This window comes from Bos javanicus, chromosome X (assembly GCF_032452875.1).
Source record: "Bos javanicus breed banteng chromosome X, ARS-OSU_banteng_1.0, whole genome shotgun sequence".
Taxonomy (NCBI): domain Eukaryota; kingdom Metazoa; phylum Chordata; class Mammalia; order Artiodactyla; family Bovidae; genus Bos; species Bos javanicus.
The window spans coordinates 102,295,201-102,310,747 of NC_083897.1; the positions used below are offsets into that span (position 1 = coordinate 102,295,201).

General features: G+C 41.9%; 1 protein-coding gene across 2 annotated transcripts in view; it reads right to left on the reverse strand.

Annotated features, from left to right (window-relative positions):
• MAOA (monoamine oxidase A) overlaps positions 1-15,547 on the reverse strand; it is an 84,650-nt gene that overhangs the window by 42,854 nt on the left and 26,249 nt on the right. For both annotated transcript variants that reach the window (XM_061410386.1, XM_061410387.1), the window contains exon 3: positions 11,041-11,178. In XM_061410386.1, the coding sequence (XP_061266370.1) occupies positions 11,041-11,178 (138 nt within the window). The remainder of the gene's footprint in view (positions 1-11,040; positions 11,179-15,547) is intronic.

A 15,547-nucleotide genomic window follows, 5' to 3' on the forward strand; every position in this document is an offset into this window, starting at 1 on the left:
TTTAGCTTCCTCTGAATGCACTAGAGCACTTTGTTCATTTGTTCAAAGCCCTTTGCCATTCCTTACAATGTTAAACTGAGTTAAGTACATGTCTTACCATCTGGACTAGTCTCAACACACCTGAGAAGAAGGATTATGCCTCATTTCCTACATTGCCTTGTATTATAAATACCAAGGTTCTAAGAAATGCTTGTTAAATGAAGGAATAAGAGGAAGACTGGAAATCTTGCTTTTTTATATCCCATCTCCTATCACACTTAGTTCCCCTAGTCCCCAGAAAGGATCCACTCTCTTTTTATGCAAATGACCCCCTCTTTTCCCAACTCAGACAAGAGCTTCAAATGAACGCCAATTTGGCACTGATTTTTCCTTATCAATTCACAGGCATAACCATAATCAATATTACCATTGGTAGTAATTACCAAAACTAGTAAATTACCATCCAAGTTACTAGAATTCACTATGTGTAAGGTGCTAAAGAGAAGAGAAAGATGAAAGACTCACTTTCTTAGGGAACCTAAATCTCTAAACACATTTATATTAACATTTCTCACTCTGATCTTTCTGGATGCTATATGAAAATGAGTTCCATGGCCATAAATCTGGAGAATGCTGACTTATAGTTAAACAGCTTAAAAAAAAAAAACTGCTAGCCCTCATAATACTTCTAATTTCCTAATGGATATCTTGGCTCTCAAAGACAGGCTTAGAATATGGAGAATTTCCAAAATTTATCCAACCAACAAACTCTCTCTTTTGCAAAGCATTTTTGGAAATAAAATTGCTTGGAAAATATTCCCTTAGGCATGCTTTCTTCATATGTTGGCTGTCACTGGTAGGGGCCTGAGATAACACAGGAAAACACAAACTAGAAAGAAAACCCAAAATAAACAGAATATTTATTTTCCAAATGCTACAAATGGGAATAAATTCTTATGCATACCTCTGCTGGACAAAAGGCACATAGTTCCACAACACTGAGTCAAACAGGAGAAGTCAGATGAAGTTGTTAGGGGAACCACTGACTGAAACCTCCTGCCCTGGTCAGGCCTGACACATTCAGGAGGCATTGGTCCTGGTAAGGAATGAGAAACTAAGAAGCTACCAACAACTGGAAGAATTGGGAAAGGTCAAAAGGAAGAAAGAGACTCCAGTCCATATGTCCTACCAACCTCCCAGAATCCTCCTCACTGGAATCCATCTTGGCTGAGCAATGTGTGTGCCACCAGGAAGGACCCTGAGCCAGAATGATTGGCCAGGGACAACCCAGAAACTAATCCCATCACCATAAAACCCAAGATTTCGAGCCACGTGGCAGAGAGGTTCTCCTGGATTCCCTGCCATTCTCTGCCTGGGCGCCCCTTCCCAATAGTCTCTCTCTTTGTCAGCATGTGTGTCCTCGGGCAATTCATTTCCAAGTGTGAGACAGGAGCCCATTCTCGGGCCCTGGAAGTGGTCCTCCTTCCTGCAACAAATTCACTTGTACATCTAGCTAAAACTGCAAGGGCTCTGTGTTGAGTCTCAGGTCTGGGTCTCTGCTCCCCTGGGAACAGGGCAGTACAGACAGAAAGTACAGCAGAGCAGGTTGAGAGGGTCAAGGGCAAAGCAGAACTTCTTGCCAGATAGGCTGTTAACTGAGAGCTTTCACTTTGTGTATCCCAGTGACCATGCAGAGGCAGCCCTGTCCCTGTACTGGGTGGAGTTTCGTCTGTGATGGCTCCTGCACTCAGGCTGGTAGAGATGTGATGACGGCTTGCAGTGGGAGGGAGGGTGGACCAGAAACCATCAGATTCCTAGCACAATCTCTCCAACATCTGGACATCAGAAAAGTATTTTTAAAAATTCTACCAACCGGGGGAAAGTCACAGATATTCAGGACTTCTCGGGTGGGTGCCCAGACAATTATGTGGACTAGTGAGTGACTGCACCCACGGCTTGGAGAAGGAAATGGCAACCCACTCCAGTACTCCTGTCTGGAGAATCCCAGGGACAGAGGAGCCTGGTAGGCTGCCGTCTATGGGGTCCCAGAGTTGGACACAACTGAAGGGACTTAGCAACAGCAGCACCCACGGCTATGCCCCAGGGTCTACTTTATCACCTTCTGCTGGTCAGGAAGTGTGAGCTGATGGTGATTTCCTACCATGTCTCTAAAGCCTGATTTTTTTTTCAGAGCCGTTTATCTGCTGGATATGACTGTGGAAACTAGGCCACTGGGTACTTTGGCAAACACACAAAATTAAATCTCAGCCTGAGGTTCACTGTGTATCATCTGAGTCTGACAAATTACATGAGAGCCATGGGAATGAAAGCAAATGTACTAATAGTTTGGTAATTGTTCTCTTAGTTTGAAAAACCTGACATAAGCAAAGTCTTTGAAATGAAGAGGACTCAGCTCAACAGCTTTTTCGAGCAAAGTATTCATTACATTTAACAATAATTAACACTCAAATTTTCTGCGATCCCACCTAGAATTTTCTTCTTCCAGTTGCACCAAATCCAATCACAAGGCAAAAAATACAATAAAGTACTATGAAAACAATACTGGACCATTCAAATATAAAGTATCAACATTATTTTCATTATTTGGTTTTTTTCAGTTTCAAGTTCTGTGTTTACTAAGAGTAATTATCAACTAGGCTTTCACATCTGCCTATCTGTCTGTCTGTCTCTCTCATTCACTTCTTGTAGGACCTGGAACCAAATACTTACATTCCTATAACTGAACAAGACGCTATGGGGCCTTCCTGAGACGGGCCTTCCCCCATATTCTCTGCTTTAGCTCCTCTCTGAAGTACCTAGATAATAGTACTTGATGAACATTTCCTGAGTTGTTTTATAGATGCTATAAACTTCCCCCTTTCTTAGAGTGGGAAATGGCAATCCGCTACAGTATTCTTGCCTGGAAAATTCCATGGACAGAGGAGTCTGGCGGGCTACAGTCCATGGGGTTGGAAAGAATCAGACACAACTTAGTGACACACCCTCTCCAACAATGGAAGATGTTAACTACTTGAGCACCAGAAGCATATAGCCCCAGGCCTTCTGTAGCCTAAGGACTAATAATGTTAACCCCTGTGACACCACCTTGCTACTTCACCATCAGCCAGAGAACTGTGCACAAACTGGTCACAGACCCTGTGACTCCCCCTCCCTCACCTGGCTTTTAAAAGTGCTTTGCCAAAACCCTTCAGGGAGCTCAGGGCTTTTTAGGGCACGAGCCCACCCAGCTCATTACATGGCCTTGCAATAACCCTTTCTCTGCTCCAAACTCTGACCTTTCAGTTTGTTTGGCCTCATTGTACATGGGGCACACAAACTGACACTAACGTTCTTACAACTTTCTCCTATCTCTAAAGTGAGGATAACTGTCACTTACTGAGATCCACTAGGTTTTCAAAAGGTATTCGTTCACTGAGTTTGCTATACAAGTGAAAAGGCTTGGAGCCCACACCTGAGACAGAGGGCTACTGATCCTGTTAAGCGGCAAGACAGGGCAATGACAGAAAAGACTTTCTGGCTGGGCCAGTGGGACAAGTGAACTTTCCCTTTTTCGGGAGGCTCAGACTGGACAAGATTAAAAAAAAGTTAAAAAATTCAGGACCTTGGGGTTGCAAAGAGTTGGACACGCCTGAGCAACTGAGCTGAACTGAATGATTAAGCCTTCTGGTTGGGATACTTGGGTGTGTGCTCTGGGGTGGGAATAGGGGCTACTCAGGGAGGAAGTAGAAAGCAAGGAGTGGGGAGGCAGGGGGAGATCTCTAGCTGGAAACTACATTCTGTCCTGAAAGGTCAGAACCTCCCAGAGTTGGGTAATCATGGAGACTAGAACAGTCTCTCTTGAGGAAGCTGCTTTTGTAATGTTTCATTCTATTCACAAGTTCTTTTTTGCCATTAACCAAAATGCCAGAGTCCCACTTGAAGAGGTAATTGAAAAGTCCCACAGCCTCAGTGAGAGAAAAGCTTTGTGTGTGACCTATTGCCCTTTCTATGCTGCCAGTGAAGGCCAGTCCAAGGCGGGTGGGTGATTCTAGACTATTTCTCAATGAATGGCTAGAAAAATGATTTCTGTAGTGAATTACTTCCTATTAAAAATGAATGAAAGGAATATAAAAAGTGAATGTACTTAATGTCACTAAATTACATACCTAAGTAGGTTAAGATGGTGACTTTTAGGTTATGTCTGCTGCTGCTGCTGCTAAGTTGCTTCAGTCGTGTCTGACTCTGTGCGACCTCATAGACAGCAGCCCACCAGGCTCCCCTGTCCCTGGGATTCTCTAGGCAAGAACACTGGAGGGGGTTGCCATTTCCTTCTCCAATGTATGAAAGTGAAAACTAAAAGTTAAGTCACTGTGTCCAACTATTAGCGACCCCATGGACTGCACCCTACCTACCAGGCTCCTCCGTCCATGGAATTTTCCAGGCAAGAGTACTGGAGTGGGTTGCCACTGCCTTGTCTATTTTATCACAATTTTTTTTAATTAATAAAAAGGAAAAATCTAATAATTAATTGGATTTTGCTGTATATTGAGAAAATGGTTAACGCTGACCTAACTTTCTAAACAGCACAAGGCTTTAAGGGTAATTTGTCATTAAGCTTTCCTATGATCCACAAGAAGTATATGAAGCCTTTTAAAATACAGAAGAAAAAAAGAATGGAAACTACTAGCAACTATTTCTTACAAGCTATTTCTATATTTCTTTATACTGAATACTTGATAGAACAGAGTGAAAATATATGAATATTTTTAGTCCTTCTGCTTTTAAAATCCTATGTATAATTGAATTTAGAGAAAAACATCCCTTTTGTATTACTTCATTTCTATGATCAAAACAATTTCTTGTCATGAACACAAGCCCATTACCACTTGCCTGTCCTTACCTAATTGTCTTTTTTCATCTTCTACTCTGACTTATACAAATTACTTTAAATCCTCTTTTCTTCTTTTGTAAACCAGGCAGAGTACAATGGCATAAAATAAAATACTCTTATTGATGATACGTTGACTAATAAGTTTACATAAGTCACTTATAAAAAAGAATATATAGCCAACAATTCTAAGCCATGTCCCAGGCCTCTAGCTTTAGTATTTTATTTTATTTTTTTTAGCTTTAGTATTTTAACACAATAACAAAATCCATCCTCTTCAGCCTGCTGAGCCTAACTGGGGCAGCCTGGGGCTTTCTCAGGAGTCAAGTCCTCACCGAAGACCAGAGGGGGACCAGATCTATGGCTAAGGGTACAAGAGATGAGGCCACCCTGGTGAATGGCGCCACATATGACTCCTAGGCATACCCACTCCACACCAACCCCTGGAATCCATAGGAGCCCTTACTGCCAAAGTGGCATCTGAGGACTCTAAAGCCTGTTAGGGTAAGATGATTCCTGTTGTATCTCGGAGCAGTTTATTAAAGGGGTTCACAAGTTAACTCTGCCCACAGAATAAGGAATGGTGTGATGTAACTCACAGAACCTGAGTTCAATACCTGGAAAGCCCCACTTTGGCTCCTAAACTCTCTAAGCCTCAATTTTCTCATGTGTAAGATGGGGTAAATAATGCACTTACCTCAAAGGATCAAGGAAGCTCAAATGAGGTAACACAGATATATGTATATTACAGATAGAAGGCAACACCAATGCGTGGAATCAGGAGGGATGAATTCAGGTGATTAAAAGAAATGAGGCAAAGACAGGACAATCGACATCCCTACAAGAGCCTAAAACTTTTGGCTCCTAGGGTTTCCTACTGAGAGGGGTGGAAAGTGAAAGCATAACTTTCTTTGAAGACAAAAGAAAAGACTTCTGTGAGTTGGTATGGAAAGGTGTTAAAAGCGGCTTAAAAATATATGTCCCCGATCCAAAAGAAACACCTTATTAGAAGCAAAGGGTCAAAGTCGCAGTTATATCTGGCAAGCATTAAGACAAACTAACAACAACAACAAAAAAAAACCACATCCTCTGCTTTCAACACAGCCTACTGGCAAAAACAAAATTCACCTCTTAGCAACAACAAAGAAAATTACTTAGCATTCCAGAACACACACGTTCTGAAAAGCCTTTGATTTCAGTCGTTGGCACAGAAACATGGAGTAAATGTGTGGGAAGAACAGAACCAATACTCAGAAAGATTGCTTGGTGAACTGTTACTATCAGGAAAGTCTAGACTGTTTCAAACAAATCTTTATCACATCATTCTCTAAAAGCAAATGTGTGGTCTATCTAGTCTGTATTTTTATTTAGGGAGGATTCAAAAAGCAGGCAGAAAGTGAGAATGCGTAAAAATATCAGTGTCTCCTTTAAAGCAGTCCCTGCAAAAAGCCTTGCTCCATCTCTGGCAGTGTTCACCCTCTTGATACCCTACCTGCATTGTTATGGTCTGGAGAAACCCATGGAAAGCAAAAGAAAAGAAAATGAAGTATTTCTTCCTCCTTTTCCAAGACACAGCAATGCAAAACTTAACCCCAAAGTCTCCACAACTCAATGAAAGTAACTCATAAAACAACTGCAAAGATGGTGCATTTTCTTTACTAACACAAGTAATCAATCAATCAGTCCAAGAGATGTTCAAGTCCACCTGCTTCCTGTACACATTCCAAAAGAAGAGATCCATAGAGTACATTTTAAACTAAAGTATCTAGCTGACACCACCTCAAAGCCACCTTTTAGGTTAAAGACGTGATTAATTTCTGATTTCACAAATCAGATACAGTCTCCCAAATAAAGCCATATCAAATTCACAACATATATAAAACCTGTTCACTGTAGGAATCAGTCAGGAAACTATGATATGAGAATCAGATTTACTAAACCAGAGTTAGAATAGCAACTCTATTCTCAAGATCCATGAAGAATACAGGCAGAAATGTTATTTAATATTACTTATTTACTGTTTGTTGTTTACTTATTTCCTCCCCTGAAATGGCAAGCTCTATGTGAGCAGGAACCTGAATCATGTATCCATCAGTCTATATCCAGCCTAGAACAATATCTGGTACACAGTTGATTGTCCAGTGACTACTTACTGAAACAACGAATGAATTTAGCATAACCATAAGAACCTTCTAAAAATGAAGTAGATAGGGACTTCCCTGTCAGTCCAATGGTTAAGACTCCATGCTTCCACTGCCGGGGGCCTGGGTTTGATCCCCAGTTGGGATCACAACAAACTGGAAAATTCTTCAAGAGATGGGAATACCAGACCACCTGACCTGCCTCCTGAGAAATCTGTATGCAGGTCAAGAAGCAACAGTTAGAACTGGACATAGAACAACAGACTGGTTCCAAATCGGAAAAGGAGTACATCAAGGCTTTATATTGTCACCCTGCTCATTTAACTTATATGCAGAGTATATCATTTCTATGATGAGCTGGATGGAGCACAAGCTGTAATCAAGATTGCTGGGAGAAATATCAATAACCTCAGATACACAGATGACACCACCCTTATGGCAGAAAGTGAAGAAGAACTAAAGAGCCTCTTGATGAAAGTGAAAAAGGAAAGTGAAAACGTTGGCTTAAAACTCAACATTCAGAAAACTAAGATCATGGCATCTGGTCCCATCATTTCGTGGCAAATAGATGGGGAAACAATGGAAACAATGACAGACTTATTTTTCTGGGCTCCAAAATCACTGCAGATGGTGACTGCAGCCATAAAATTAAAAGACACTTGCTCCTTGGAAGAAAAGTTATGACCAACCTAGAGAGCATATTAAAAAGCAGAGACATTACTTTGCCAACAAAGGTCCTTCTTGTCAAAGCTATGGTTTTTCCAGTAGTCATGTATGGATGTGAGAGTTGGATTATAAAGAAAGCTGAGTGCTGAAGAATTGATACTTTTGAACTGTGGTGTTGGAGAAGACTCTTGAGAGTCCCTTGGACTGCAAGGAGATCAAACCAGTCCATCCTAAAGGAAATCAGTCCTGAGTATTCATTGGAAGGACTGATGTTGAAACTGAAACTCCAATACTTTGGCCACCTGATTCGAAGAGCTGACTCATTTGAAAAGACCCTGATGCTGGGAAAGACTGAAGGCAGGAGGAGAAGGGGACAACAGAGGATGAGCTGGTTGGATGGCATCACCGACTCAATGGACATGAGCTTGAGTAAACTCCAGGATTTGGTGATGGCACACTGCAGTCCATGGGGTCGCAAAGAGTCAGACATGACTGAGTGACTGAAGTTAACTGAACTAAACTGGGGAACCAAGATCCCACTAAAGCAGGTAAACTTAGTCCTCTTGGGGAAGGGAGAGAGTGGAAAACACCACCCAGCATCTATCCCCAGTGCTTCAGAGGCTCAGGCTTGGGACCACACAATCAAAATTTGCCCCGTAAACACAATCTAGCTAAGGTCAAGAGTAGCTCTCTGGTGAATAGTGAAAATCATCCTAGAGTAGGTGGAAACTGAATGCACTACAGTCTGCTGACAGAAGAAACAATGGAGGTATTCTTGAAGGCTGCAGATTAGTAAAATTTAAGAGCTGGAGCAATCTGGATCATAAACAATATGGCTTGGTTTAACTAGACAGCCGCAATCGTCCAGTTATTTGCCCACTTCATTTCAGTGTTATTTACTGAAAAGAATATACTGTATTAGATTACAGAAGCTGAGCTTGTGAGGAGAGCTAATGTAGAGTGTCACATAAACAATTTGCATTATTGGCCCAATTCATGACCATGCTGGCAGGAAAAGTCCTTTCTTCTCCCTAGAAGCAAACATAACACTAAGAGTGGAGATAGTCTTAAATAAGTGGAATTATTTTTTGCTATACAATTAATTGGGCTTCCCTGGTGGCTCAGACGGTAAAGAATCCACCTGCAATGCGGGAGACCTGGGTTCAATCCCTGGGTCAGGAAGGTCCCCTGGAGGAGGGCATGGCAACCCACTCCAGTATTCTTGCCTGGAGAATCCCCATGGACAGAGAATCCTGGCGGGCTACAGTCCATGGGGTCGCAAAGTGTTGGACACGACTGAGCGACTAAGCACATACAGTTGATTATCATCTTATCTGGAATAGCTAAATATCTGCCTGCTCTTTCCCTAATCCGGCCTCCTCACTTTCTAGTTTCCTGGTCATTATAAAAACATCCACTACCTTGCGTATTTCTCATTGCAGAAATGATGTGATTTATCAGAAACACTAGCAGAAAGCCACTCATTCAGGTAAAATAAATTAACCTTTAACTGGTGCCCTAGTTTTTTTTTTTTTTTTTTTTACCTTAACTTTGTAGTCTACCTTGGGTGAAAATAGGTGCTCCTTGGCAGGTTAAAGTATGTGAGAGGATGGTTTAATGGTAAGTGTTTATTTATTTATTGGCTATGCCACATGGCTTGTAGAATCTTTGTTCCCCAACCAGGGATCTAACCCAGGCCATGGCAGTGAAAGTCCTGAGTCCTAACCACTGGACTGCTACGGAATTTCCTAACAGCATATCCATTCTCCACCTTTCCATTAGATGAGACTGTCTTAAATTAAAAGAACAGTCTTTAGCATCTTAAGAATATAAGTAAATCCTAAAATTCATAAAGAACACGTATATTCAGGGGGTAGGTAGACCATTACTAGTTTTATACTTCTGTCAAGTCACTTGACATCACTGAACCTCAGTGTTTTCCTCTATAAAGCGGAGTATAAATTTACTCAGGTTCCAAGATAATTACCAGACTCATTTGAGTCCTAGATGGACTAGACAGTAAATTTAGATGACTGTTTAACTAGCAGTTGAGTAGTACAAAGGATTTGGTTTCTCTCCCTACATTAAATATGATAATACAGGTCAAAGTGCTCAATACATGTTATTTAACAGTTGCTATTACTCTTACCTTTGTTATTACTTACTAGTCCAGGTAAACATCATGCCATGCAGAGAAGACAAAGTGGGAAAGCAAAGGAGTTTTTCCTTTTTGATCATGGCCTATTGAAGCCAGTGTTCATAAATTTACTTTGTCTAAATTTTTTTTTATACTTTTCCATTTCTCCCTTGACCTCTGAAACCAGTTTTTCTAAAGGCTGCTAGTTTCTTTTCTCATTTGTCTGACTGCCAAACTTCCCCAAGCATCACAAACAAACCCAAAGCAGCTAATCAAAGTTTCCCAAGATTCCTGACCTCACCAACTGGGCATCAGTGTCCATATGTACATTCAAGGATCCTCAAATCTCTGCTCTGAAAGGCCCTGAAGATGGCACACCCACATGATTGCTGGGGGTTGGGTGATGCATCTGTTGAGAAGTGATATGGTTAGTGGTGTGGGAATCCTGGCATTAGGAGTAACTGACCCCTGCTCTGGTGATACTAGTTCCAGGAAGTGGGCTGCAGTATCAGACCAGAAACTTGATTTCTCCAGGCTCTTTTTCAGACTCCATCTGCTCCATGTTTGGCTTCAGGAAGAAAGAATAACATGGGCAACAGCTGCTGTTCCTTGAGGGGATAGCAGCACTTTGAGTTTAGACAATCTCTTGTTTAAACAGTAGGAAATTGCACAACTGAGCTAGACTTCCCAATAGTCATGGCTAGGTGCAGAGAAAATGATCAAAGTGTGCAAAGAAATGTCAGGTAAGGATGAGGATGAATGACCCATTTAGAGTCTTAAGTGGCCTCAAACTGTTGTGTTCCTTGGGGCCTTAGAACTGCCTCATAGGTGCCTCAGGAGCTGCCTGGACTGTGTGTGTGTGTGTGTGTGTGTGTGTGTCTATTTCAGGTGCTTCCCTCAGCCCCAGAGGGATGGGAATAAAGGAAGCTAAGAGCCTTGCACCCCTATTCCAGCTGGACTAGAGGCAGGGTGTGGCCTTCTAGGGCCACAGTGGGTGAGGTGGAGGAGAACCAAGCTGAAGAATGCCCACTTGCAGTGACTGCAGGAGTCCACAAGGACTTTTTTTAAAAAGAAGGAAAGCAAGGCAGAATACTACTTTAAAGCTGAGAACCTACTTTTGTGCTTGCTTTGACCAAAAAAAAAAAAAAAACTGAAAACAAAACCAAATGTTTTCCCAAATAAAATGCTTCCCCACTGAGTAAAACACTTGAGTAAAACATCAGGCTTACCTTGACATAATGAACAAGACGCTCGTTTACATTCACTTTGTAAGTTTCTAAACCCAGTTGCTTAGATAACCGTAAGATCCTATTCTGGGTCGGGCCTACATAAGCACCGCCAACATCTACGTAGTCAACATGTTCATTCTGTAGAAAGAGAAAAAGTGGCCAGAAGACTTTGGTTAGAACTCTAAGAAATATATATATATATATATGTTGCTACGTCTCATAAAAACAAAAAGAACCTATTTATTTTTTACAGTTTAAATGTGCCTTACATCTCTCTTTCAAAGGACCACTAAAAATAGCAATCCTTTCACCTCAAGAACTGACCCTCCAATCCCATATGACATCACTAAGCAATCCCATTTGTTTAGTTATTGATGAGGCCAATTCGCCAAGAACATGCACAAACAGTAAAGAGCACTATAGTACATCCTGCCCATCTAGGTCTTCTTCAAAGCATTTAGGTCATCTGTGCTTTTCTTTGGGATTGTTGCTGGGAGGGCCACCCAGAGATTTATGAAGCCTAATTATCACCCTGCTTATTTAACTTATATGCAGAGTACATCATGAGAAACGCTGGACTGGAAGAAACACAAGCTGGAATCAAGATTGCCGGGAGAAATATCAATAACCTCAGATATGCAGATGACACCACCCTTATGGCAGAAAGTGAAGAGGAACTAAAAAGCCTCTTGGTGAAAGTGAAAGTGGAGAGTGAAAAAGTTGGCTTAAAGCTGAACATTCAGAAAATGAAGATCATGGCATCCGGTCCCATCACTTCATGGGAAATAGATGGGGAAACAGTGCAAACAGTGTCAGACTTTATTTTTCTGGGCTCCAAAATCACTGCAGATGGTGACTGCAGCCATGAAATTAAAAGACGCTTACTCCTTGGAAGGAAAGTTATGACCAACCTAGACAGCATATTCAAAAGCAGAGACATTACTTTGCCAACAAAGGTCCATCTAGTCAAGGCTATGGTTTTTCCTGTGGTCATGTATGGATGTGAGAGTTGGACTGTGAAGAAGGCTGAGTGCCGAAGAATTGATGCTTTTGAACTGTGGTGTTGGAGAAGACTCTTGAGAGTCCTTGGACTGCAAGGAGATCCAACCAGTCCATTCTGAAGGAGATCAGCCTTGGGATTTCTTTGGAGGGAATGATGCTGAAGCTGAAACTCCAGTACTTTGGCCACCTCATGCAAAGAGTTGACTCATTGGAAAAGACTCTGATGCTGGTAGGGATTGGGGGCAGGAGGAGAAGGGGACGATGGAGGATGGGATGGCTGGATGGCATCACTGACTCGATGGACGTGAGTCTGAGTGAACTCCAGGAGTTGGTGATGGACAGGGAGGTCTGGCGTGCTGCAATTCATGGGGTTGCGAAGAGTCGGACACGACTGAGCGACTAAACTGAACTGAACTGAACTGAACTTTCTGATTTCCAGCAGATAAACTCTTCAGTCAGCCCAAACTGGTGGCCTCTTGATCCTATTTTATTTATTTATTTATTGGTTAAAGCAACATGAAATTTGCCTTCCCCAGTTGTTTTTGTTTTTAATATTTATTTGGCTGAGCTCTCTAGTTGTGGCCCATGGACTTAGTTGCCCTGCACCGTGTGGGATCTTAGTTCCCAAACCAGGGATGGAACCTGAGTCTCCTGCATTGGAAGGCAGATTCTTAACCACTGGACTGCCAGGAAAGTCCTCTGCCTGATTATTTTTTATTGTGTGCCACTCATTGAACATTAGAAATGCAGAAATAATCTGAATCCTGGAAGGATTATATCTTTCTCAGAGAGGATTTATGTCTGCTTCTACCCAGCACTTGGGGATGCTAACATTACTAGATAATTCTATTGCATTTTCTGTGCCTGAGATGATTTGAAAGCAGGTTGAAATGCAACATGACCTAGTCATTTTACTGTTCTCCTTTAGTGCTAGGATGCAGTCCAACCCAAAGCACAAGGAGTTTACAAACACCTCTTTCCATAAACACACACTTTGGTGCGCCCCGCTGAAGAAGCTGAGTTGAATGGTTCTATGAAGACCTACAAGATCTTTTAGAACTAACACCCAAAAAAGATGTCCTTTTCATTATAGGGGACTGGAATGCAAAAGTAGGAAGTCAAGAAACACCGGGGGTAACAGGCAAATTTGGCCTTGGAATACGGAATGAAGCAGGGCAAAGGCTAATAGAGTTTTGCCAAGAAAATACACTGGTCATAGCAAACACCCTCTTCCAACAACACAAGAGAAGACTCTACACATGGACATCAGCAGATGGTCAACACTGAAATCAGATTGATTATATTCTTTGCAGCCAAAGATGGAGAAGCTCTATACAGTCAGCAAAAAACAAGACCAGGAGCTGAATGTGGCTCAGATCATGAACTCCTTATTTCCAAATTCAGACTTAAATTGAAGAAAGTAGGGAAAACCACTAGACCATTCAAGTATGACCTAAATCAAATCCCTTATGATTATACAGTGGAACTGAGAAATAGATTTAAGGGACTAGATCTGATGAGTGCCTGATGAGCTACGGATGAAGGTTCGTGACATTGTACAGGAGACAGGGATCAAGACCATTCCCATGGAAAAGAAATGCAAAAATGCAAAATGGCTGTCTGGGGAGGCCTTACAAATAGTTGTGAAAAGAAGAGAAGTGAAATGCAAAGGAGAAAAGGAAAGATATAAGCATCTGAATGCAGAGTTCCAAAGAATAGCAAGAAGAGATAAGAAAGCCTTCCTCAGCGATCAATGCAAAGAAATAGAGGAAAACAACAGAATGGGAAAGACTAGAGATTTCTTCAAGAAAATTAGAGATACCAAGGGAACATTTCATGCAGATGGGCTCGATAAAGGACAGAAATGGTATGGACCTAGTAGAAGCAGAAGATATTAAGAAGAGATGGCAAGAATACACAGAAGAACTGTACAAAAAAGCTCTTCACAATCAAGATAATCACAATGGTGTGATTACTGACCTAGAGCCAGACATCCTGGAATGTGATGTCAAGTGGGCCTTAGAAAGCATCACTATGAACAAAGCTAGTGGAGGTGATGGAATTCCAGTTGAGCTATTTCAAATCCTGGAAGATGATGCTGTGAAAATGCTACATTCAATATGCCAGCAAATTTGGAAAACTCAGCAGTGGCCACAGGACTGAAAAAGGTCAGTTTTCATTCCAATCCCAAAGAAAGGCAGTGCCAAAGAATCCTCAAACTACCACACAATTGCACTCATCTCTCACACCAGTAAAGTAATGCTCAAAATTCTCCAAGCCAGGCTTCAGCAATATGTGAACCGTGAACTTCTAGATGTTCAAGCTGGTTTTAGAAAAGGCAGAAGAACCAGAGATCAAATTGCCAACATCCTCTGGATCATCAAAAAAGCAAGAGAGTTCCAGAAAAACATCTATTTCTGCTTTAGTGACTATGCCAAAGCCTTTGTGTGGATCACAATAAACTGTGGAAAATTCTGAAAGAGATGGGAATACCAGACCACCTGACCTGCCTCTTAAGAAACCTGTATGCAGGTCAGGAAGCAACAGTTAGAACTGGACATGGAACAACAGATTGGTTCCAAATAGGAAAACGAGTGCGTCAAGGCTGTATATTGTCACCCTGCTTATTTAACTTATATGCAGAGTGCATCATGAGAAATGCTGGGCTGGAAGAAGCACAAGCTGGAATCAAGACTGCCGGGAGAAATATCAATAGCCTCAGATATGCAGATGACACCACTCTTATGGCAGAAAGTGAAGAGGAACTAAAAAGCCTCTTGATGAAAGTGAAAGAGGAGAGTGAAAAAGTTGGCTTAAAGCTCAACATTCATAAAATGAAGATCATGGCATCTGGTCCCCTCACTTCATGGGAAATAGATGGGGAAACAGTGGAAAGTGTCAGACTTTATTTTTTGGAGCTCCAAAATCACTGCAGATGGTGATTGCAGCCATGAAATTAAAATTTCCTTCCTTACTCCTTGGAAGGAAAGTTATGACCAACCTAGATAGCATATTCAAAAGCAGAGACATTACTTTGCCAACAAAGGTCCATCTAGTCAAGGCTATGGTTTTTCCAGTGGTCATGTATGGATGTGAGAGTTGGACTGTGAAGAAAGCTGAGCACCAAAGAATTGATGCTTTGAACTGTGGTGTTGGAGAAGACTCTTGAGAGTCCCTTGGACTGCAAGGAGATCCAGTCAGTCCATTCTAAAGGAGATTGGTCCTGGGTGTTCTTTGGAAGGAATGATGCTAAAGCTGAAACTCCAATACTTTGGCCACCTTATGCGAAAAGTTGACTCACTGGAAAAGACTCTGATGCTGGGAGGGATTGGGAGCAGTAGGAGAAGGGGACGACAGAGGATGAGATGGCTGGATGGCATCACTGACTCGATGGACGTGAGTCTGGGTGAACTCCAGGAGTTGGTGATGGACAGGGAGGCCTGGTATGCTGCGATTCATGGGGTCGCGAAGAGTCGGACACGACTGAGCAACTGAACTGAACTAA